Source organism: Limanda limanda, chromosome 16, assembly GCF_963576545.1.
Source record: "Limanda limanda chromosome 16, fLimLim1.1, whole genome shotgun sequence".
NCBI classification, from domain to species: Eukaryota; Metazoa; Chordata; class Actinopteri; order Pleuronectiformes; family Pleuronectidae; genus Limanda; species Limanda limanda.
The window spans coordinates 8,484,933-8,511,297 of record NC_083651.1 but is presented as its reverse complement, the minus strand read 5'-3'; the positions used below and the strand labels follow the sequence as shown (position 1 = coordinate 8,511,297).

Genomic DNA, 26,365 nt, shown 5'->3' with positions numbered 1-26,365 from the left:
ATAATAGGATATGTCTTGTTGAACAAATCAAGCACAAACAAATTAGGACCTTGTCCTCGTTCCGGTCTGAATGGACCAGAGAACTTCCGTAATTTTCCCGTCTCTCTGTCCATCTCTTGTTTTTATTCACTAATCCATCTCTCTACTCTCCTTTATGCTTCTCTTGCTGCCTTTGTCTCCACCGTGTTGGTATGTATTCCCTGCTGATCCTCCAGGCTCAGAGGGCTGATGGAGGAATGTCACGATGAAAGGAACAGTGAGAGGACTTTTGGTCGTCTCGTATCTGGATGTCCTCAGACTTTACAATCGGGGAATGAATCAGCACCTATACTAGCCTTGGTCACTCTGAACTTCAGCTCCTGGCACAGATTTAGCTGCTTAGGATGTTACTTTCTTTATTTCTTTTTTGCTAATCAAGACTCAACTAAATCTCACACCTTTATCCTTAGTTGAAGGAGGTCTTTTACATCCGTCCGAGATGGGATTTGATCCATTACACAAAAAATAAATATGGAATTTGATGAAGAATATCAGGCATATTCAGTAATATCTCTGACTGTTCGGCCCAGGCAGAGCTATGTGCTCTACTGAGTAACATATTACACATTGTAAATCAATTAAAATCACATGTAACTTTTGTAAAGCTTTAGTGGGATCTTAAAGCTTGAAAAGTCTTATGGTGTATTTTGAGTTGATCTTTGGAGGGACTCGTTCTCCCAGCTGCCTGTGCTTGGCTAAGGAAAAGCTCTGATGTAGTGGTGCGGTTACCCTGTTTATAAGAGATATCCATATCACCGACGGTCATTCCTCACCGTGTTTCTAAAAATGGGGTGATAGCCTGTTACGTTATGGAAAGTTGCACCAGTGCCCAGCATTTACACACCCTTACTACTACAAGATCTAATTACAGCAGCTGACTGCAATGCGCTCACTCTCTTTAACTACCTGTCTCTCCTCTCTCTTTCACCACTTCACTGTGGGTCTGTCTTCTTACTTCTTTTCAATTCTTTGCATCTCTCTAATACCCTTGATAAGTATTGCATCCTTCTGTATATCGATAGAAATAACACTAGTGAATACTCCATATAAACTATCAATAATGTTAATCTGAAACAATCATTATTCATTTCAAAAATACAGTCCTAATCAGAATAGCACAGGAGCCGACACTTCCTTAGCTGTTCAGCTGGACCACAGCGATCAATAGAGTTTTAAAATTCGCAGCCTCGCTCCTTCTCCATGTGCCTCCCCTGAGTGAGGCGGTTTTCTTAGCCTACTTACACAGAGCTCACTGTTTGCACACACAGTCAGAGCAAAGCTGCAACAGAAACTGAGAGCAACACCTCTTCACCTCTCAATAATGGATTCTACTTTAAATGTGTGCTGAACAGAGCCACTTAAGTTTTCTTTAAAGTCTATTTTTATAGGCTTGGTAGTTCCGGAAAATGTGATTCCATCATATTATCATTTAGCCCTGTAGCTTAAAAAATATATGAAATTCACTTTAAAATCAAAGTAAGTTCCCTTATACACATGTTGAGATCCTACTATAAGCCACAGCAATACTGTAATGGATCTTAATGCTTTCCATGAAGATGTATTTTCCTCTCCGTGCTGTCACTGTGTTGTTCTCCTGATGTTAAAATAAAGGCAAATGTCGTCCTCTTCAGGGAAAACGGTTAACGTGACTCAACACTACAAGCTTTTTACATTAACTGTGTGGTGATGCACGACTCTTGTCAGAAAGCAGCACATCAGCAAAAACCGCACGTCTGGTTCATACCGTGCAGAGCGTGATGCATTAACAACGAACGGGCAACCCTGCAGGCAGTGCAGGACCAAATCTGAATTCTCAACTGAATTTGGGATTCCATACTGTAGTTAGTGATTTTTTATTTGATTTAGTAAAGTCTGCATTGGGGAGTCTATCTCAATGAACATGCCACATTCACAACCAATCAAAGTGTTTCTCAGCCAATCAAAAGCCAGAGAGGAAACCTGTCCTGCGTTTTTTCACATAATTCTAAATTATACTCGCTAGAATTGGCATCATAATGTCACGGAAAGTGCATGTGCAATTTCTCTTAATCTTCAGGAAATCTTTACCCCAACAAAGTAGTGCATCACTGACTCTCAGCAGTAAATGGTAAAGATCACTACAGGAAATGTATAGATTTGAAAAACAGGAAGTGTCTTGATCCTCCAAAACAAACAGGGCTAATTATTTCCTGCTGATAGTGGAGTAATTGGAAATATCAGGAAAAAATAACTCTTAGATAGCAGCTGAAACAGTTAGTTGATTTATCACTTTGTTGAATAGCAAATATTTGTGGTGAAATCGGTGAAGCGGAGCAGCCTGATGTGCCTTGAGACTGGGCACATGAGCACATTTCCCTTCATTATCTGCTCTTTAAAAAATAATAAATCAAGGTACGTAAACTCGATTTGGAATTGTGCTGTTTGTCTTGCTGGATTAAATTCAATTTTCTTGCTTTGAATTTCAAATGGAAATGGAAAGACTTCAGAGCTGGATGTTACTCAGTGAAACAGCCATTGGTGTTGTTTAGGGCTGCAACTAACGACTATTCTGATAGTCGATTAGTCACCGATTATTGAAACGATTAATCGACTAATCGGATTATGAATGACACAAATTCTCAATTGCTCTTATTTAGCAAACAGCTTTTAAATTTAGCTTGAGGTTGTTCGAGGCATGTGATGACTGAAAATAAAGGCAATAAAAATTGATACTTCATTCAAAAAAAATGTCTTTTAATAAACTTTGTTGCATATAAGGGTACTGCTGACACAAAAGCAAAGACAAATCAAGTTTTTGTCCATTTAAAACCAAGGACAGGCAAAGTGCTAATAAAACAAATAAATTAAAAATCAAGTATTCATTTTTCCTGTTAACAAAAATGACAGGGAAAGTAACAGCAATAAAAACATCAACAAACGAAACTACATTCTTCTTCTGACTAAATAATTGTGATTAAAAAAAGACGTTTGTCAGGCAATAGGATAACATAACGCTTTTAAACTCGTTAATAAAAAGTTTAAACCATATTTTTGTAATGGATGCTAGAATCCTGCGCGCAGGTATATACGTGTATAACATCTGACGGAGGCGAGTATGCATCGTCTCCGTTACGAAGTCACACGTGCCTCCTCCTCACATGCGCGTGTCCTGCTTCCATGCAGAGCAGGTCCTCTGTACAGATACTGCAGGTAGTTTTTTCCGGGCTGTTACGGGTGAAGTTCTCCCGAACTTTTTACTTTCTGGTGCGCGATGCTGCTGCAGCGGAAGCCGCCATCGGACCGTGTTTTGACGCTATTGCACATGCGCGACTTTCAGAGATAGGAAGGGAGCGAGATGGCTCACTCCTCAGCTGCTTTCATCAGCACCTCCGGTAAAACGACGTTTTGTTCCGCTGCGCGGCACGAAAAACACGTGCTATGACGTAACCAACGAATCATCGACTAGTAAATTCGTCGGCGACTATTCCTGTCATCGTTTTTTGTCGACGACGTCGACTAATCGTTGCACCCCTAGTGTTGTTGCTGTTCATGTGTGACAGGATGTACAGAATCCAGCAGCGGCTGTCTGTTTGCTTGTGTGGAACCATCCAGAGATATTTAAATTCCCCATCTGGACCGCGACATCTTTTTTTCTGCATGTGTGTTTATCTTTGTTGTTGTGTATTCAGTTATGCTGTCGTTCAGTGTGAGAAAAGGGGATAAGGGTGTGAAAACGAATCATAAGATGATTATGAGCAGTGTTTTCGTAACTACTCGCATCGCTGGTTTGATCAATAAAGGCTTGTTAGCCAGACGTTTTTTTTTACACTTGCTGTTCTGCATAATTAGGAAGTGTGTGTATATGTGTTTTCTAAGTGCTAGTATCTGTGTGTGCGTGTGTGTGCGCGTGCCAAAGCTTGCACCTGGCTCCTTGTCTATGCCCCAAAGCCCAGGGAGGTGCAATAAAGAACGCCTTGTCCCCAAAAAACAACACACACACACGCTCTGTAATTCTCAACGGAGCCAGACATATGTCCAGATTTAGGTTAAACACTATGTGGATGTGTTTTAACCCGATTATTATGTGGAAGTATACATTACCTGTTTAAGATGGAACATACATGCTTTGAGAAAGTGTGTGTGTGTGTGTCAAGGATGACTCTACTCCCCTGGCATTTCCTTGGGGGGGCGAGTCGCGCAGCTTTTGTCTTCCCTCATCTTGGTTATCTGGCCATTTTCTACTCACACTAACTCACACATACTTGTCTGACTATATTTGTGGAGACTCATCATTGAATCCCTAAACCTAATCTGACCCTAAATCCTAACCATTCCTCTTCCTGCTCATCCCTGCTCTGTTTCTGACTGCCTGTGTTTTTTGGCTTGAAAATACGGAAAACTAATTTCCAGGTCTTAAAAGGAAAAGCACAGTATCAAAATATGTTGTTGGCCAGTTTTTCATTGACTGTAATGATTCTTTGACGGCAGGACAGCAGGTAACTGGCAATATGAATATGACAATACAGTAACATAACAAGTTCATGGTCTAAATTGTAAATGCTCTATGTTTATATAGTGCTTATTTAGTCTTTAGAGAATACCACGTACCATTCTTACAATACTAGCACAGCAATTTGGGGTTCAGTAAGTATCTTGCTCAAGGATCCTTCGGCATTCGTAATGAGGGAGACTGAGATCAAAGGATAACAGGCTCCACCCCCTTGTCCACAGCTGTCCCAAGAAGTGTATTGGGGCCTGAGTGCATTATCCCTGATTTGACTGTGGCCGTTGTGTCAACTTCCAAAAAAACGCAGAAAACGCTTCTCAAAATTCTTAAAAACACAAAATCAAGGGAGTTATCATCATCTGCGATTCATTGTTAGCAACTTTAGGGATAGCCCCAGACAATTTAAACTTACTTAAATGGTTTCATTGCGGTTTCGTCCCAACATTGCAAAAGATTGCAGTTTCTCCGATCATCCCCACACATATCTTGGAAACTAACCATAGATCAGCATCTGGGTTCAGGTCGTGTCTCTTCCACAATGAGAAATCCAGCTCACTCTCCTTCTCCCTCCCCCCTTACAGTCATAGCTTCGGGTCAAAGGCCACACCAGCTGACGGATCGTAGTGGGGGGTACTTTATGAACTCTAGGGTCAGGTCCCACTTGTCTGAGTATGGAACGTCATTAAAGCTGATGTCTGCTCCCTCACTGAGTCCTGATTGGAGCGAGGAGTGATCAGAGGGAAGGAAGCTTTAAAGGTCACTGAGACTCAGCCGAGCCCCTTCTTATGTCCGCTTTGGGGCCAGTTTATGCTCAACTCCTTTTTGTTTTTAATTACAGGCTTTTCTTTTTTTAAATCGCTGCAAATTTACCTTTTGTATGATCAGCCTGTGAGAACGTAAAACCAATGGTTCTGAATGCCACATAGGCAGCAGGTTATGATTTAATTTGTTAAAAAGATGAGGTGAAACATGACTGACTGAGGTATTCATCTTGAGACTACCAAATCATTATAATGAGGAAAAACGATCATTCCGCTGTTTCATTTTACAGCATTTTGTGAGCCTTTGTGTGTGTCTAGGAGCGTAAATGTCAGAGATTGTTTTACAACACAAAAAATGTCAGAGGCGGCTGTTTGTTTAGGGTAAATAGAGATAAGGCTTTTGTGGCCTTTGGCGACAGATGGTGAAGGACGTAAAAAAAAACAGACAAGAATATTCCACCACACACACAAAGCCCCAACATCACATATTTAAAAGTACTGGCAATTGATTTATTTTGACCATGTGGGGTTAGCAGATCAAGAATTTAACAATGACTGCTCTACAAAAGTGGAGCCAAAGCATCGTGATTGACACCTGGTGGCTGGCTGCAGTATCGGTCATATATCCTGCCTCCTCTATGTTAGCAGATGGGACTCAAAAGTTGGAGTACATGTCATATGAATTTTTCTCAAAAATAGTTTTGAAACTTCAAAAAACTTCATGGTGGTGAAACCTCTCCAACCCCTGCTCGCTAGACTCTAGCTCTAAATGGCAGCATTTCTATTCAGGATATTTCGGCTTCATTTCTGGACAGTTGGCGCAACATCAACATGTGATTTTTCTGGTTGCCAAACTTATGTTAGTCTGATTTCTCCTTGTAGCTCTGTGTTTGGTCTCCATCAACTCCTGAGAAGGTGGTCTGGGGTTTTCTGTTGCCCCCGTTTTCCACAACGTTCATGAGCTGGTCGCCGATTTGTCTGTCTGCTGCGTGGTGCCAGACGGAGAGCGTGCCGTTGGTTTATCAGTGCGTCTTCACTTAGACGCAGCTGCAAGTTTGCTGAGGATGCAGTACATGTGCAAACAATGAGCTGAAAGAAACTGAAACGCTAATGTGGAGCTGCAGGGGAACTCCTGACCCAGTGATAACTCCACACAGGATCCCTTTCACATTTCATGAGCTGTTTGACTATCTAGAAATATTGATTAGTGCAGCAGTTTCATTCATTTGGTCATAGGAAACTATCTGAAATTGGAGTAAATAGTGTACTTATTGTATATTTACAGTTTGGAAAGTCACATGTTTTACAGACACAAAACACCAGAGCTGATGGGAAATGTAGTGCGAGGCCAGTTGTCTCAGCCACAGTTTGCCTTTAGTAATTATTAGACTCTGTACTAATGCATTAAACTTCTCTAGTGCCAGCTCAGCAAATTAAAAAACTGCAGTTGGTGAGTGTTTAAAATAAAAAAGGACCTCAGTGGAGCTGATGATCTGTGGGGAGTGACAGGCCGGGTAGTGTTGGCAAACACCGACTGATTAAAGTGAATGCCGGCTGGCAGCTGTGATGCTCAGAAGCCACAGCACAATCTCTGGAGTAAAATCAGAGTGAGTCAATTCATCAGCTCTGACACGTGTTAATTCTTTAAAGCTCATAGCTCCTCATCAGGCTGCTGACTCAGCATTTCTTCTGTCGTCTGTATTCAGCCTGAGACCTGGTGGAGGCTCCAATGTGTAAATTCACGTCCATGTATCATATATTTTGATTTATGAACCTTATCTGTCTCTGACAGGAAGACGGCTCAATAAATCCTGAAAATCAAATGTCTAATTTTTGACTTTAAATTTTGAATAATTTACTAAATAAACATCTTGATTGTCTCTGGTTTCAACTTTTACAATATAAAGGATTTTTTGCTTTTATCTCTTTGGTTATATTGGACAGAGAATGCCTGTTATAGAAACAAAAAGCAATAGGCAGACACTAATGCTGCAGCAGTTGGTCCTGAAATTAGTGACTGGATTCACAGAAAGTTACTTAATAGATCATTTTAAAGCAAATATGCCAAATATTCATGGGTCCTAGCCTCTTAAATGTCATTATTTGATACTTTTCTGTGTCTTATGTTACTGTCAACTGATTATATTTGTGTTTCAAACTGTTAGAAATAGTTTACCCAAGGATATAACCCTGGTAACTAAGAATAAGAAAGATTTAGTTTTGCATGATGAATAAAAATGCTATTTATGCTCTGAAAACTGCATATTAAATTTAAATGTATTTAAATGTACAGATTTAAATACATGCTTGAGAAAAAATACATTTGCTTCATGTGCCAAAAAACCAAGGCTCTCTGATCTCAGACATAGTTTCTTATCCCACAAATACAAACTTTCTCTGTGGGCGTCTTAAAAAAAATGGGTTGAGACCATGTGAGTTGAAATCTGCCCTGAATCCACCACGGATTGGACTCTCACCTCATGTGCCCTTCAGGCTTTCCCGTGATGAGGGAAACTCTGGTCGAAACATCCCCCACACAGACTTGACTGAGACAGAGCACGGTGCTGGTCATGAGAGAGTCGGATGACAGGAGGATTAGCTCATGTTTGAATGGAGCGCGAAGTCAGCTGGGGGGTGCTAACTGAAAAAAAAAACATCAATGAAAGATTTATTGAAGTTGTAGGTTTATCTCATAAATAATCAGTTTTTACAGTCAAGTGGATGTACTGTAACAGATCCATTTTCCATTATTATTATAATTCATATAATTCATGCAACAACTTCATTCCTCTGTACAATATCTGTATATCACTAGAGATTCCTCTGAAACAACTTGCTGCTGTCTTCAAGACACTTTGAATCTCCTGAAGTTTGGATTTGTCACGTTTTGTCTTGAGTGTTTCCAAGACAAAACGGTCTCCCTAGCTTTAAATATAATGTTAAATTCAACTTTTGGATTTAGATTTTGGAGACTGAATTCGTGTTCAGTTTTGACTTACTTTTATTAGCATGCTTGTGCATGTACAGTTTTTCTTCTGCAATTCTTACCAACATTTCAATTGCAATTGGCCTCAATTACTTTGTTACTTTGTTCATAATCAATTTGGCTTGTGGCCCCTGGGAATGAAAGCTACAGATTGTAAATTGTTCACTCAGGGTGCTGCTTTTAATCCTTTGTATATACTGATCAAAAAAATCACAGTCATTCAAAAGAAAAAAGACCACTAGATTAGAGGAATGGAGTTGTAGTAATAATTTGTCCGTTTTAGCTTTCATATTCTGTTTACCCTCTTCAAACCCATCAGATTTATCCCGTTGCCCTCATCATACTACTGGATTTGATAATGTGGCTAAGCTTAGGGTTTATACCTTTGTAGAGGAGGTTATGTTTTTACCTGTGTCTGTTTGTTTGTTTGTTTGTTTGTTTGTTGTGGGATTATGCAAAAAAAAACGATTACCACCAAATTTGGAGGAGGGATGGCTTCAAGGCCTGCAGGGAAGACCCCATTACATAAACATTAAATCTGACTACATTATATGACAAATAACACTTTTTACTATAAGAACAAGACAATCACATGTAGTTGTGATCGTGTGTAGTTCAGCCTTGGTGGAGATATGCATTTTACTGAATGCCATTCTAGATTGCAGCTTATGTGGATATAAATGATTGTGATTCTCTTTGGTTTGACTGAGCTGTGTTGTTTTCCTCAGATTTCAGGTATAAGCACTTTTTAACCTTGTTTAGATGTGTTCTATAAAATAAGGTTATTATTTTTGTTATTATTAACTTGAATATAGGAATTGCCATTGCTGATATGATGAGTAAATCTTAGTTTATCTTTAGTGTTGGCTGAATGATGGAATATCCCTCTCCGTCTTTTCCCCTATTTCCATGTCCAGGTGTGTGTCTAGTCTTTGTCTTGTTTCTGAACAAAGGAACCAGAAAAGATGATGTCATCGTTTTACCATGTGTGTGTGTGTGGGTCGGCAGCTCGAAGGATTCTGTAATTATTTCAGTCTGTGTTCTGAGGTCACCTTTCATAGACACAGAGGACACACACACACACACACACACACACACACACACACACACACACACACACACATACACACACAAAAACACGTTTCATCTCGTTAATTATTTTCTTTGAAAAAGTTGATTCATGATTGAAAAACATGAGGGACGAAGTAAAGCTCTTCATTTATCAGCATCTTTTCATGATGTCATGTGTACACATACCAACTCCTATTCAGTATGTTAGCTTAGGTGTTTGAATGTGAGAGACTGATAGCATTGGGAATTGTGTAGCAGTGTGTGGCTCTAGCGTTTGTAGTGTGTGTGTGTGTGTAGACGTTAACAAAACAGCTTGGACTGCTGTACCATAAGTGCATACACTGGGGAGAACTCCTGTGTGTGTGAGATTACAAGCTAACACAGTCAACACACGTTTTCAAGCCTTCACAAAACTTCATCATCAGCTGAGGTACCTTACCCACACACACACTCACTGCTGCTTGTTGTCTTAAGGCGGTGAATTGCTAAACTTGCCTGTCGTCACTGGAGAAAAAGAGATGAAAATTCTTGAATTGAGACAGTGAGGTCATTGTGTGTGTATGTGTGTGTATGTGTCATGAGTAAGAAACCGATGACTCAGCAGGACTTCAGTAAGATGGATGCTAGCGTTTAATGGAGGCTGCTGGAGGTTGGCCTGCTGTGGCTGAAAAGCACTGAGAAACCACCCAGACACACACACACACACACATTTGTCTAATACACTTTATTGACAGTTTATAGCTCAAGGACAACTTTGGTTATTTGTTGGATTTTGTGAATTAGTTTAAATTTGGATATATCGACGAGAGAAAAACATTATCATTCATCACCTGACGAATGCAGGTCCAGTGCTCAATCATCGTTGGTATCCACCAACTCCTGTGATAAACCTCCAACCCCTCTCCTATTACCCATAGGCATTTGATTATTACGTTTATCTAAAGTAACCAGGGTTATGGAAAAGCTATAAATCGGTGGTCGTTTCAGGTCATGAGTCGTTGAGTTGATTTATTTATTTTTTTGTAAATGAATGGCAGCACTGTACACACAGTCAAGAACAACACATATTCTGTCATCGTATTAAAACATTATGTCGTGTAGTTTTAATAACATTTTACATTAAAATACCCACCTCGTTATTTCAGTAACTGCACTGATACTCGGCTCTGTTTATCTTTCCTCTCCCTCAACTATCACTGTTTTCACTTTGTGTTTTATACTTGATAAGGTTCAACAGCAACCTTCCTGCATTTTAATGTTTAATTACTTTTCTCCAAATTCGCTCAATACCTACACTCCTCTCCCTTTGCACAGTGAAGTTTTGATTCCTGACCTGAGTCAGAATAGGTTCAGACAAAGGTTTTGAAAAAATATTCGGGTATTTTTTCCTTTTTTTTTTGTTTTGTCCTCCTTCACCTCTCCATTCCCACACTGTAGTTCCCACAGTTCGGCACCAGCAGAGATTTGCTTCTTGTCATCTTTGCAGTTTGGTCTCTCAATCAGCCTTGACCTCTATGCCTGCCCTGCCTCAACACACACACACACACACTTACACACTTGTCCCCCGTGGCTAAATCAAAATGGGCTAATCCGTCATCACTCCAACTGTGTGCCGCGCCGACTCATTCAGGAGCAGGGGCCGGTGGCTCCGGTGTCGCAGTCCTGTTTCACACAAAGGAAACTTGATCGTCTGGCAGTTCAGACACACATGATGTATAGACATATCCTCCCAATATAATGTTCAGAAAGCCCATGTGAGACTACCGCAAGAAAGTTTCAGGAAAATCACAGCGAGCGAGCTGGCGTGTTGATGGACACAAAACAAAAAGAATACAAATATCTCATAATAAAAAAGTTGCCATACCTGTAGAGGAGGCCCATGATGATATACATTTGGACAGACAATGAGATTCAAGAGCTTAGACGATGGTGTTGATGTGCTGTAAACAAAAACATGTCATTTCCACTGTGTATGTTCTTGAATGTTCAGGATATTTCCTGCTGTTGTGAGCCCGTCTTGTCACATTATGCCGGTAACTGTCCTGTAACTGGGCTATTGAAAAAGTTTGGAAAGAGACCATTAAGCTGTGTTTGCCGCATGGGTGGAAATAACTGGCTGAGCTTTTTCTTATGTCTGTCTCTTCTGTTTCTCTCCAGGGTCGACATGTCAAGACTGGACAACTGGCGGCCATCAAGGTCATGGATGTCACAGAGGTCAGTAAACACCAACTGATATTATAGGGGATGCTTTGGCTGAGGGGGATGAGTGGTCATCCTCCAACCAGAAGGCCAGCGGCTCAAATCCCAACCCATGACTAATGTCCCTGTGCAAGATGCTGAAACCTGAATGGCCCCTCATATATTTTGAATGCATTTAGTGAAAGTCGCGTTTGAGCAAAGCGTCCGCTAAATGACATGTATTGTTATATTAATAATTGTTGTTACCGGCCAGGTTTCCATCTAAGTTTAGTCCACTTTTTTTTCAGATGCCAACTAAGCCAATTTTTCCCATTTCTACAATGAAATTGAACAAACTTAAACTCTAACATTGTTATATCAACATGTATTTATCCATGCTGAGAAAGACTGGTGGCTCTGTAAGTCTTGTTTTTACCTGCATGCTAGCTTTGATTAATGCTTTTCACAAGTTGTGATGAGTGACATCTGCTTTACACAGCTATATCAAAATATTTCCACTCTGCAGAGATAATAAAATACAGTAGTAACTTGGAATAGATGCATGAATGATGCATGAAGGGAGATTATTTCAGCGGCTGTAGCAGTGACCAGACTCTTCACAGCAGCCACAAAATACAGCTTTTGCAGATTTGGAATTGATCCCAAATTTCACTGCACTCGACAGACTAAGTCAGTGCTAATACTTAACTCAAGCTTTCAGTGCCACTGTTAACACTAAAACAAACTGTATCTCCGTCACCTCCTCTGCTCAACATCCTCATCAATCCTCAATGATTTTCCTTCAAAAATATTCACAATTTCAGGCTTAAAATCACACGTTTCCAAACCGCTTATTAGCTTTTTTCCTTTATCGAATAAAGCAGAGTTTATATGTAAAGCTCAACAGATTTGATATTTCCCAGGAGCGGTTTAGGCCACAGTCTTATAGACTGAATACTGGCGTGTGTGTGCGTGCATACATGGGTGCGTGCTTGCCAGTTTCCACAGAGTTGAGTAAGGACCCAGAGGCTGTTTCTGCCTGTGTAATTGGAGCCTGTATTTCTTGGCGTGTACACATGCAGAAATGTCCCGGTAGTGCTACACAGTAGAACTGCATCTCACCAAGCCGATGATAGTATTTGGTTCCTTTTTTCCTCCCTGTCTTTTCTGTTACTCATCAGTGAATGAACAAATAAGTGAGAGAATGAGAAAAGTATTCACAAACCTCCTTGGAAGACTTGAAAGATAAGTTTTTTCTTTGAATCTCAACATGAATATTGGGCATTGACTTTGGTTATGGTTGTTGAGAAGCCTATGGCAGTTTGGAGGAAATTGAAACCCAGATTCAGTTGCATTTTACGATTATACGTATATTATACGATGGAAAATCTTGACAAGACTTGCCATTAAAGATCTAGTTTCAGATCTTTAGGGCAGCAGCTCGCGCACTAGCTAGTTTTTGACCCTATGAAGATGAAGCAAAGCCCCCCCCCCCCGACCTTATAGTAAGATTATATTTTAAGAATAATTTGCCGTTTAACAAATGTAGAATAAAACCATCCAGTTAGTAAAAATTACATCGGAGAATATAAACAAATTTTAAACAGCAATGTTTTCCTGACTTATCCACGATCTTGTAATCTGACCTCAAATGGGTGAAATTTAAAGAAACCAGTGACACTTTATATCTCAGGAAAAGGAAAACAGTGTACATTGATACATTTAATGAAAATAATTGGACACTTGATTTCCCACCATGGATAATTTAAGTATTGTGTACTGAAAAAATCTTACACCATAAAAAAACTATAAACAAGAACTTTAGCTATATGTAATTCAATGCTCATTCCTTGTTTTACAACCTCTGAGAAATTATCCAGGGAGACAAAGAGAGGAAGGGAAAGTGACGGACGCTGGAAAACCTGTGGGTGTTGGGATGATTAATCATCTTGTTGAATATTTGAAAGATTGTAGCTCTGTTTATTGATTAGTCACGATATCCATTTCCTGCCTTCTAATGCAGAAAAAATGTGATCAATGTTTAGTTGGAGGTTTCAGTGTCTTATCTGGGTTTCTGTCAGGTTTTCAAAAGTCTAATATTCAATATTCTGAGTTTTAAGCCTTAAATGCCTTAATTATGTCAAGTTTCCAGCTCTTAAATACGTTAATTCAACGCTGCTTCAGTTCTGCTTTGAATTCAATTTGAAATCTGGGGAATTTCAATCATTATGGTTGTCAAAGGTATTTTGGAAACAGGAACCCTGTTCTAATGGTTAAAAAACGATATAAAGGCTTTTTCACCCTTACTGAATATAATACAGGAGGTCCAAAATTAAAGGCAATTCTAATATACATGGCTGCTGCTTGAGCCTTCATGATAAGTTAGTTAACAGCCATTGGCAGATAACCAGATTTTGACCACATGTTGAAAAAGGTAATCTTGAGAACAAATCTCTATTTCCAGCTGTGGAGAATAAGACAGCACATGAAGGAGGATCGAGGGAACATTTGATGGGAATGTGTTTATGTATTCATACGAGCTGAATCACTGAAGAGAAATACACATGTGGGGAATATTCAGGACATGACGGTTACTCCGTCAAGTAACAATGTTTAGAGTGGTCGATCCTTTTCCGTACAGTTCAGCCGTTTTCTTAAATAAACAGTTTGTCTGGATGTTGGCCAAGAATGACGGTTGAGCAGAAGAAGTTGTTTGCAGAGGAAAAGCTCGAGATTTTCAAACACACACACACACACACACACACACACACACACACACACACACACACACACACACACACACACACACACACACACACACACACACACTCATCTCATGCAACATTTATTTCTATGTGTGTGTTTGTGAGATAGAAGACTCTGAAGGGAACCACAAGAGCTTTCACACACACTCACGTGTCACAGATGCAAAACCACGCAGCTATGTAACTCCTTTCCTGTGTGTGTGTGTGTGTCCACTCTCAGCTCCTCGTGCTCCTTGTGCTCCTTGGCGTATGTTCTCTGACCCACATACAACTTCCTGCTCCACATACAGAACAGAAGTGAGGAGAAAAACAGACACTTCAGAGAAAAGAGCAAGTGGACGATGAGAGAAATACAGCGGTACGGCTGAGCTCTAGACAGAAAGGATGTTATTATCCTTTACGATCACGATTATGGTAGTAAGATCGTTTTCTGGTTAGTTTAAGAATGTCCCATGTGAGAACGCAGAAGAAAAATGTCGGGAGATTTCACAGCCACTGAGTGGGTGTGTTTTATGATGTTTGTAACGTGATGGACGCATTGAAAAAAAAGACAAAAAACAACTAATAGAATATCTCAGGATGAAATATAGTGCTCATACAAGTAGAAGACCCCAACATAGATATTAACTTGGAAATCTAAACATAAACAGGTGATTCTTGTAGTGGAATTTATACATCATGTCCTGTCTCGTATTGCTCTACCCAGACTCCGCCCCTCCCCTGGACGCACCAGACTTTTTCCTGTTGCTGTGATTTCAACTGACTTGGAACAATCTCCAGCTGGGTTCTTCGTATTTGAAATGCAAACAAAAAACAGTTTATGTCTGAAAACGACTTGTGTAAAGAGGAGGTACATGATAGCTCTTTAAAAGTGAAGCCAAATCACCTGTATTGTCCCCTGGTGGCTGGCTGCAGTGTAGGTCATAAACCCCACCTCCTTTATGTGAGCAAACTCTGGCTCCAGATGATGTCACCAGAGCAAGATGGCAGCATCCTATCTAAATATTTGTATCCTTTTTTGGACAACCATTTAATAGATCAGAAATAGTAGCCTATCTGTACCCTCTGTGTGATTGGCTGTTAGTGAAATATCAGACTCTTTTGATATATATATACATGTATATCAACATTTCAAATTTTTCTTTAGGGAAAACCTTTAAGGTTCTATATAATATTTTTCTCTTTCACGCAGCAATAACCTGTTGTAAGAGGAGGAACAGGAAGAGCTGAGACCTTAGGCAAAGAGACGGAGCGAGAGAACTGAGATAAGGAGAAGAAATCAGAGAGCTCGATTTTTTTTTTCCATCTTTACTCCCCCGAGAAGGTTCAGCAGAAGTGCAGTGGGATTATGGGAGGGGCTATCACTGCTCACACACTCCTCTCTTCACCTTTATCGCTCAAATCCATTACCTCTCTTCTCTCCAGGCCATCCTCATCCTCCATCACACGCTCTTCTTTTTATTGCATTCATCCACATTCTCTCCCTCCTCCTCTACCTCTTTTTCGATCAGATCCTGATCTAATTCTGCATGTTGGCGTCTCTCTTTCAGTCACTGCCTCGGTTTTCTTTGAGAGACAAGACCAAGTGTCTGAGAATAGAAAGAAAGAATGGAGTCATCTTTGATCCTATTTAAGGGGAATTTGACAGAAAACGACAAGGCAGCTTGCATTCTGCGTCTCTCGCTGCTGCTGTCGGCTCGATGTAATCCGGTGGGATTCAGTGAGAAAAAAATCGATCTTGATTAGTGGAAAAACTCCACAGCAAGCATCTTTATCTCTGCGTTTGGCTTCCCCCTGGGGAATTAATTGCTTTTGTCGCTATAATTTCTTGTTTTCTGTTTCTCTTTCTGTGAATTTTTCATGAAGCAAAAACATAAAGCAAGATAACTCTCTCTCTGTCGGTCTGTCTCTGTCACTTCCCCCCCCCTGTTCGCTCAGAGGTGTGAAAGTAGGAAGGTGTTGAAGGCATGAAACTGTACTTGTCATGAAGAACAAAAGAAAACTTTTTGTTTCTATCCTTGTCGAATAAATGCAGAACACTTTCTCTGTCGGTTTCTCAGGGTCTACATAAAGTCTGTATGCTGAAACGGGGTTTTAGCTGGTTTTGCTGCATTGCATTGCCAACATAGACTAAATAAAGACAAACGTCACGTCTCCACTTCTTCCCACCTTCCAGAAACTAAGCCAAAATATCCAAGATAAATGTTGCTATCTTGCACAGATGATGTCATTTGGAGCCAGCAGTCTAAACATGCTTGACCAGAATCAAATAACAAATTTAAACGAGAGATATTCTGATACCCAAACCTGCCTCAGAAATGCTTCTGATATTGCAGAAAGTGAAGGGTCAGGCATTGGAAAGTACGAAAATCTTTCTAGTGATCCAATACCATGCCTACGCCAGATAAAACTGCAAATTTCTTCATTGCACCAAAACAGCAGTTGTGCTGTACTAACACTAACAACTGTTTTTAGAGTTGCAAAGAAAAAACTATTCCCCGTAGTGGTAGTTGGACTTCAGTTCAGAGGGGTGGCACAAGTGTTGCCAATTTCAACATGTAGCATTTTATAAAAACCATCACGTCTTTTATTTTCATAAACTGTGGCTGCACTTCTACAGCTATTCAAATGAAGTAATTGTTGTGTATTCCTAGATTTATTTAACTGCGTTCTTTTTCAGTTCAAACCAATTAATAAAAGAAGTTCTATGTTTTCTACAGAAGCCAATTTGGCACCCACTTGATAAAAATATATGCTCTGTTTTTCTAAAGTAATGACTAATCCTAGTAGCACACAGATGTTAAAATATGTTATGTAAGTTTTTATATTTATAAATGCACTTATCTGTACTCATTAACGCCAATTTGCAAAGTCCAGGTATTGGAAAATCCCCAAATATAACCAGACTCATCAGAAACATGAACTTGTGAACATACATCAGAAAGGTAAAACCCTAAAATGACAAGACCTTCTTTGGGTAGAATGTGCCTGTTGGAGACGTGGCAACCTCTCTTGAACTTAGTCGAAGCCAAGGTTTCCCTCCTACTCTGCTTTTCCATTATGCTTCCATTTTGTGGCCGTCCTTTACCTCCCCTCACATTGTGTTCTGTAATACTTTAGCAACAATATGGCCGCCACTAAGTCTCCCCACCATTTCATGCCCAGGAATGATAATGAGTAGCTTCAGGACGCCTTGTTTTGAGTGGCTGACTGTGAATATATAGTTCAGGGAAAGTGAAACAGAGAGAGTGAAGGAGAGCGGGAGAGAGGTGTTGTAATGATGGGAAACATGCACATGGGACTGAAGTCATTATGGAAAGTGATGCTGCAAGGACGAGAGAGACGGTCCAAAATAAATGGACAGTGCACAAACAAGATGGAGACAAAGAAACACAGTGAAGACATGAAAGATATCGAAAGAGAGGATGATGTCACTGTGTCCTTGTGGAAGCAGGAGGTTCAGGTCCTTGTCTGCCTGTCAATCAAACACACACAGACACACACATATCTGTCTGTGGGTGTATTTCTGTGTGGTCTCTGTTGAAACCAAATTGTATTTTCTTACAGACTGAAGTCTAAGCAGCTAGAACTCAGTCATAACCTGTGTCTCAGGTATTGCGTCACCCGCTTGTCCTGCTGCTACAGCCATCGCCTAGCAACACAGCTATGGACGAAAACGTATTGATTTGATGACACTCTTCCTTTTGTTGATAGTTTGATCAGTGATTTATGTTTTTAGACACATAGGTTTTGTGTTTTGTTCACAAAAGCAGTGCCCTAATTATTGTATTCGCTCAGTTTGAGTTGATTCTCCTCTCCCCTTCTTTGAGCTGTCATTTTGAACCTTTATTCATGTCCTATGGTGGATATAATGTGTAATAAAGTCTCTGCTGTATTACTCCTCCTTCAGTCTGTCTGTGGCGTCTGTAATTATGTTGACTTGTTCCAAAAAGGGTCCACATGACTGACAGTCTGTGGGCGACGGGATGTGCTAGTTGACCACAGACGATTCTCGTCTCTCTGGGAGTTGATTTACATTTTTTTGTATCATGCATGGTCCTCTGGTTCTATTTTCACTGATATATTGTTTACATATCTAACCGACCAACTGATTGGTTGACTGAGAGGTCAGCTGACTCACCTGCTTGGTGACTGGTTGGACGACTGCAGCCCCGCTGATGGTCTGCTGCTGATGAGTGGATTAACAGAGGGACTGGCTGGCCGGCAGTCTGGTTTGTTGGCTTCCTCGCTGATTGGTTGGTTGGCTGTCTGGCTGCAGCAGCAACCAACTGGCTGACTGACAGTGACTTATGGGATTGGCTGACCGACTGACCCCATCACCTCAGGCACAGGCAGTCAAAACTCCTGAAGGATATAGTTTTTCGTGGTGTACAAATGTCATACGGTGATGTCCTATCATGAAAACCTGCTGCGTGCTTAAACATCTCATGAGGAAAACAAGCCTAGCATGAATTAAGTGAAAGCTTTTCACTGACAGGCTGAAAGTAAACTGCTTTTCATTTCTAGCTGCAGGCCATTTACTGCATAGGACCAATAGTCAATGGGGAATTGACTGTATAGTGTTGTCCCTTTCTTATCGACTCCACAAAGCAAAACAAATCCATACAGCGCCTTTTTTTCTCACACGCCATTCATACTCTGTCGCCATCAGGGGCAATTTTGGGTTTAGTGTCTTGCCCAAGGACACTTCGGAATGCAGACCGGAGGTTCCAGGGAATCGTAACATCGACCTTCTGGTTAGTGGACGACCCTCTCCAACCCCTGAGCCATTTCTTTAAGAGCCTTGTGGCGGGGCTCCAGAATAATGAGCGAACCGGCATTCAAACAAGGCGACAGTGCTGCTAACCTCTGTACAACTGGACCACCATGTTGCCTATGGGGTAGAACCCAAGGAGAAGATTTGAACAGTTTGGTTATGAGTTGACCAAACACCAGGTTCTGTGTCCCTGAGTTTCAGTTAATGTGTTTATAGCGACATGTCAACGTTGACAGTGAACACATCTTTGACTTGCCCGCTTACGTCTGGACCAGACTCAGAAATGTCATCTGTCCTCTCTTCCTCCTGCAGCTGCAGCTCACGATAAGACACGTGTGTATTTTGAATTTCATCCAGTATCAACATGTAGCTCCAATCTTTTCCCGCAGGCTATAAAAAAAATCGGTCTGTTTCTTTTTCTGTCAGTCTGAGCTTCGCAGCCTTAAGTACGGGAGGCAAAGTGCAACAACATTGGAAAAAGAAACAGTGGGAGATACAGCTGTTAACATCTGCAGTACAGACTGACACGGCAAAATGTCACAAGCTTCGATATGAAAAGCCAAGCTGCCCCCCCCCCTACCTCACTTCCTCAGAGCTTTTCTTTTGTGGAGCAGCCGCACATCGCGCTTCTGCTTATCGACCAGTCGCACTAACGGCGAAAATGTCAACTCATAGCTTCTCCTATCGCCCAATGGGCACAGACGCAGGGGCTTGGTGGATTCAAAGTGCATCCAAATAAATGTCACACAGCCTCAGTGATGCTGCAGTGATTGAGAAACACTGTAATCGCTTGATCGTGTCATATGTTTGAGTCTCTCCTGTAATATCCTGAGAGTGTGAGAGGGAGAGGCAATGGTGTGCTCGGCTCTGTTTTCATTTTGAGTTAACGTTGTATCCGCATTTTCCTTTGGACTAATATCTGTTTATTAGACGTTGCTTTTATCCTTGCTCGGCTACTCAGCACGTCGAACAACCAGAGAACAATCCAGAGTCTTTGCTTTGCTACCTGAGACTGTAAAGGTTTTCTTTTGCTGCTTCAGGATTTCACATTTTCTTCATTTTCTTCTTGAGGAAGGCCACATTTATATATGTCACAAAATAGTATGAATGCGATTACAATTTCTCTGGAGTCCAAGATAAAAAGCATATTAACAGAAATGCATAATTTATACATGGTTAACAGCAAATCCTCAAATTGCAGAAGTTGTAACTAAAAGGATGTTTTTATGCTCTGCAAAATGTTATCACAATGCAGACGAACCCAAATAGTTAAAATGAATGTGTGCTGAAATAATTCCTTAAGCTGAAACTTGTGAGTATGTCCAGTAGTTTTTGTTTTATCCTGTGGACAAGCAAATAAGTAATGAAATGGACAGGAGTGAAAACACAAAAGTTATAAAAGAAAAGAACAAAACAATGTGAGGAAAAAGTGAAAAGATGTATCACCTGCCACTGTCACCATCTTTCCAGGTGACCTGATCCTGGAAATTCAATAATCATTCTTATAAGACTGTCGGTGTGTATTGATGGTCATTTTTTACACTTTAGAAACCTGACGAAAAGAGTATTTTATATTGATCTGCTCAGTTGGTTGATATAATGGCTTCCCCATTCTCTCTGACTCAGGTAATGATTACTAACTCCACACTTGGTCTTCCTCTGTCTGTCTTACAGGATGAAGAGGAGGAAATCAAGCTGGAAATTAACATGCTCAAGAAATACTCTCACCACAGAAACATAGCCACCTACTACGGAGCCTTCATCAAAAAGAGTCCACCAGGCCACGACGACCAGCTATGGGTGAGTTCATCTCTACCACGAGAACAATGGATGCAGTGTTGTTAGTTTGGATTCACCTGAAACGTAATATAGAGATTACTCTTCAACTGCTCTCGACCAATCACAGCCTCCATATTTATAACCTATGTCTTATTTTTAGAAAAATAAAGGAAGCAGCAAAGTGGAAGAGGATGAGGTTTTACTTTGGAGAGGAAGTTTGAGTACAGTGGTTAGTTGTCTGTTTTCTGCTATAAAGCTTAAAGCAGGAAGTAATCATAATGTAAAAGTTAACGAAACCAGATTTTCTAAAGTAGTTAGTAGGTGTTTCCTTACATACAACATCAGAAACATGTCGTGTTACTCAATATTCATTTTTAGTTGCTGATACTTTCCTAAGATGTCAACAAACCGCTGTCAACAAACCGCTTATGATAAAGAAATGTAACTGAGGCTTGATATTTCCTAAACATTATTATAAATAACTATTATAAACTACAACCAAATAGTAGTATACAGCTTGAATCAAGAAAGTATACATAATTTGCTTTATGCAAAATGTAAACCTTAATGCACTTGTTTTTCTGCATGATTTATTCTGTAGAATAAAAGTTCCCATGTCGACAAACAAATGCAGATACTGATATGTCTGTTAAAAGCTCACATCAACTAATATTATTAGCCAGCGTATTAATCAGTTGGTCTCTTGTTATTTATAGTGAGGCCCTCGACTCTCTCACTGGTGAATGCAGAAGAAAGATAATACATACCAGCACTTAAACTCTCCAGCAGTAAGCCCAGATAAGGATACAGTATATTCTGGCTATTTGCAGAGTCAATATACTTGCACGTACCATGTTGCATCACGTTTTACCCTGAGGAGAGCGACTCATACTCACAACAAATCAAAGACAATTGAAACAAGACAGAGAGGAGGTTAAAGACCTGAAGCAAAAAATGAGAACCTAAAATAAAGAGAGGTGAGAGAGAAGAGCAGCAGGAACGTTATCACCTCTAGATGTGTTTACAGGCAAGAGAACCTCGTTTTATGGCCCTCGGCACATCCTCACTCTCTCTCCACAACATGGCCCTGTATTTGTTTTAACAGCTGCTTCCATGACCCCTTTAAGACCCCCACTGAAAAGTGTGTGTGTGTGTGTGTGACTGTAGAAGTGCCTTTTTCATCTGTCTTGGCCACCAGTGGCAGATAACATTGTTGTTTTCAGATTGTGTGTTACCTTGTGCATAAGACATGATTCATATCAAACTTGGTGATTATTTAAAAATGATGCACAGTGCAGAGGTAAATTAAGAGCGGGAATTTTGCCTTCGTGGAGTTTGAGCTGGGGCTGGAGTCATATTTTCAAGTTTTCAGTCTGTGTTCTTGTAAATGCGATATCTCAGCAACACCTTGAGGGACATATTTCTAATTTGGTACAAACCATTTATTCAACTTATTCATACGTGAACTCAAATTGTGCCTAATGCAGAAGAAGTAGAATGAAGAAAATCTCCAACATTAAACACTTGCACAGCACTGATCAATGCAGAGGGCACTTTAACTGGATCTAACAAAATTGGAAAACTTCTCTTTCTAACATTTTAACTAAATGTGTTCATAGTCTTTGTTGCTGCAGAGGGGATGTCCTCCTTCTTACTCATTGCAAATCAGTTGTAAATTATCGACCGCTCGTCTTTGCCTGAGTGCTGCACCCATTACTCTGGCTGTTTCAGATCACTGAACGGATTAAACACGTGGTCATCAAACAAGTCATTTTTTTCATATTCTACCATTTCCTGTTAAAAGTGTTTATTTGACAAACAGCAATCCAGCAGATGAACATTCAGATGTGGCCCTACTGGCTCACAAATAGAAAATGCAAAGTAATAGGTTAATAGACACAGACAGTTTTCCAAGCAATTGTTGCTTTCGTTGAAATTAGATATACTATCAAATGAATGTGGTGATGGTTTATCGATGGTAAAGTGTAGCGTGTAACATCTCTTGGCAGGGATTCTCTGTAACTCACAAACTCATGGTGTGAGTGTGTCTATGTTTTTACGTTTAAATGTCATTTTTTCACATGTGTCCTCTCTCCTCCAGCTGGTGATGGAGTTCTGTGGTGCCGGTTCCATCACAGATCTGGTGAAGAACACCAAAGGCAACACACTGAAGGAGGACTGGATCGCCTACATCTCCCGAGAGATCCTCAGGGTCAGTCCTTCTTCTCCGCCAACCACTGACCTCACTGCAGAATAAAAAGATGTGTGGGGACACCAGGCCTCAATGAATTCAGGACTTTATCTGGTCGATTAGACAAAATGCATCACAAGACAGAACCAAAGGCAACGGGAAAAAAAGAGATTATATACTGTGGCAGCAGAGTACATTTTAAATCATCAGTAGATTACCGCTGCTTTGTAGTCTAGGGGGGGTGGGGATATCACTGTGTTGATATCAGTGACCTGTATTTACACACATGGATATAATCCTTCGATATCCCCCTCTTAACTAGTGCTGTGTCTGTTCTAAACTTCCCTGTTTGTAACGAGCTGTTTGTTGGTTTGTGGTGACGTTGGTTGCAGTTTACTGTAAAAGTGAACTGCAGTAATTTACCCACACCTGTTCTCAGTATAAAATTACTGCTCCACTGCTTCTGCACAAAGAAGTGAAACTCCAGAAATGTATTTATATAGCAGAATCACCAGTTGTTGAAATCATAAAGCATCATCATAATAAATAAAACCAGGAAACGCAAAATTACATTAATATATTTAATATATTAATATAGAACATATAACATGTCTAAATACACTGCACTTCATGGGCCTTTAACAATACACACACCAAGTGTGAAGCGGCTTTTGAGATCATACACATAGACATTAGATAAGGTTGCACGTTTCAAGATCTTTGAATTTTCCATCTTTGATAGTTATCCCCCTTTCTATTTTGCCTCTGACCTTAAAGCTCTGAGAAGCTGTGAATATGTAATATTTACTTTTGTGTCCATGTGTCTCTACAGGGATTAACTCACCTACACGCTCATCATGTCATCCACCGTGACATCAAGGGACAAAACGTGCTGCTGACTGAAAACGCTGAGGTCAAACTGGGTACGTCTATTTGTTTTTTTGTGTGCACAGCTCCAGCACAAGGGTCTGGACGTCTGAACTGGGGGGAAAAAACACAGAAGGGTCAGATTTGAGTCAACGCAATACTTTTGCCAACTGGGGCATTTTCATTACCAGTGTTGTCTTATAATGTTTCATATGATTGTAGGTCCGTATAAAACAAAATATCACTCTAGATATTTTTTTAACCATTATGTCGGAAATGATCTTGTCTCGATACAACAGCAGCAAGCAACATTTTGTCTTAATCTTCCTGTCATCCATCTTATTTTAATTTCTCTAAATAATGCAGGATTAGATTACTATTTGTAACCAACTCACTCCCTCTGACCCTTTTTTTAAATTGCTGTCCTGTGACACGCAGTGTAAAGCACATGTCTTCTCTGAGGCCACAATAAATCACTTTGCATTTCAGTTAAATGGAGACGAAAGAGAGCATTCAAAAGACAGCAGCGTCTCAAACTTTACACTCAGGACACAACCAGAACTGTGGACTTAAGTTTGGGGATTTCAGCATGAGAAGAAAATAAGTTATATCTGAATTAATAAGGGACCTGGGGCAAGAAACTACATTTTTTATCTAGCTTGGAGGATTCAATCTAAATAAGAGGATTGAAAGTCACATTTTCAAGGGATTCAACACCTGTAGTTTGACTTTGAACATCATTTTTAATCCATAAATTGAGCACTGTCACTGTGTTCCCGATGTACCGACAATTTCATTTATATATTTTAATTGCGTAGTATACTTTTTAATATATAAGATACGCACACCACTCCTGTAAGTTGACTGTTTTCAGTAGTAACTGATCCTGATCTTCCTCAGTGGACTTTGGTGTGAGTGCTCAGCTGGATCGGACGGTAGGTCGAAGGAACACCTTCATCGGGACGCCATATTGGATGGCTCCAGAGGTCATCGCTTGTGATGAAAACCCAGATGCTACCTATGACTACAGGGTAAGAAAAGAAAAACTGGGTCTACTCTTTTATTATGCAGCAGGGGCTGGATGGTAGGAAGAGATATGAGATAACTCAATAAGGTGACAATATGGACTTCAAGAAAAACTAAACATTATTTTTCTTTCTGTACAGAATTAGAGAGTCAGTCCAACCAAATTACAAAACAATATTTTTACAGACCCAGACATAATACTCTGTCGAAGGAAGTAGTTCATGGATTATTCCCACTAACCAGGACACTATCTCATACCTGGAAAGGTGCTGTTACTATAACGTGTCTGAAATCACCATTAAAAGTTAAATATTTTTCACTTCTGTTAACTCAATTTTTTAATTTTCTAAGTAGGGATAGACACATAAATGAAACATGGCAGTGCACATTTCCACACAAACTCATCTGACTCATCTTCTGTCCCTCAGAGTGACCTGTGGTCTTGTGGAATCACAGCTATAGAGATGGCTGAAGGAGCTCCTCGTAAGTACTGTTACATTAATCTACCGGTAGTTTGCTTGGCATAGTATAAAGTAGTATAAAAGTCGTTCAACTGGGTAATTGGTATAATAGTTGTGACAAAGGATTTATGTTCAATTGATAATGTATTTAACTGGTGATGGCAGAGAGTGGAAAGAACATTTGGAACAAGGGTTAAAAACGGTGCCAGACCATGGCTGTCAGTCAAATAGACACCAATCATATCTGTTTAAACTTTAAAGCAACCACACTAAGTATCAGACTTTTTAAAACAACATGTTACTCCTTTAGCCGCCACATAGTATTTAAGTCTACATCTACATTAGTTATAGTTTAAAAACCCATCACTTTTGCTACGTTTACGTCATGGTTTACATTGCCGTCCACACGACTGCCATCAAACCTCTGAAACGGAGCCTTTTCAAAACTATGTTGGACTGGTTTTTACCTTTAAACCTGTGATTTAGTCTGGACAGACACAAAGTGATGCTTTTTGGAATTTCACAGTCTCTTCCTGATTGGGTCTTACAATGCAAAACACTTTTAATGACAGTTCCATCTCCCTGTTTTTAAGTTTTACCAGTGCTTTTTCTCGTACATAATATTTTCTGCATCAAGCAACCAACCACAAAGCATACAGTCAGCTACCTGTTTAAACGGGCATGCATATTACCACTCATTTAGTTAGAGATTTTTTTGTGAATTTGTTTTTAAATTAAAAAAAAAATCCTTTTTCTTAAGAAAGCCCCATAAATACAATCTTCAGTTTTAGCGTTTGCCTTTGTCTTGTGTTTTTGTTCTTATTGATCCCTCACTTGTTTTCTTCCTTTTTGTTTCCTCCAGCTCTGTGTGACATGCATCCAATGAGAGCCCTCTTCCTCATCCCCAGAAACCCCCCTCCTCGACTGAAGTCCAAAAAATGGTGGGTCAAGTTTTTTAATCTTTATCCTCTCAGTCAA

At 40.1% G+C, this 26,365-nt stretch overlaps 1 protein-coding gene across 3 annotated transcripts in view; it reads left to right on the top strand.

Annotated features, from left to right (window-relative positions):
• Positions 1–26,365, top strand: part of map4k4 (mitogen-activated protein kinase kinase kinase kinase 4) — an 88,371-nt gene that overhangs the window by 29,638 nt on the left and 32,368 nt on the right. For all 3 annotated transcript variants that reach the window (XM_061087956.1, XM_061087955.1, XM_061087957.1), the window contains exons 3-9: positions 11,501–11,557; positions 20,738–20,863; positions 22,944–23,054; positions 23,866–23,956; positions 24,801–24,931; positions 25,355–25,409; positions 26,250–26,328. In XM_061087956.1, coding sequence (XP_060943939.1) covers positions 11,501–11,557; positions 20,738–20,863; positions 22,944–23,054; positions 23,866–23,956; positions 24,801–24,931; positions 25,355–25,409; positions 26,250–26,328 — 650 coding nt within the window. The remainder of the gene's footprint in view (positions 1–11,500; positions 11,558–20,737; positions 20,864–22,943; positions 23,055–23,865; positions 23,957–24,800; positions 24,932–25,354; positions 25,410–26,249; positions 26,329–26,365) is intronic.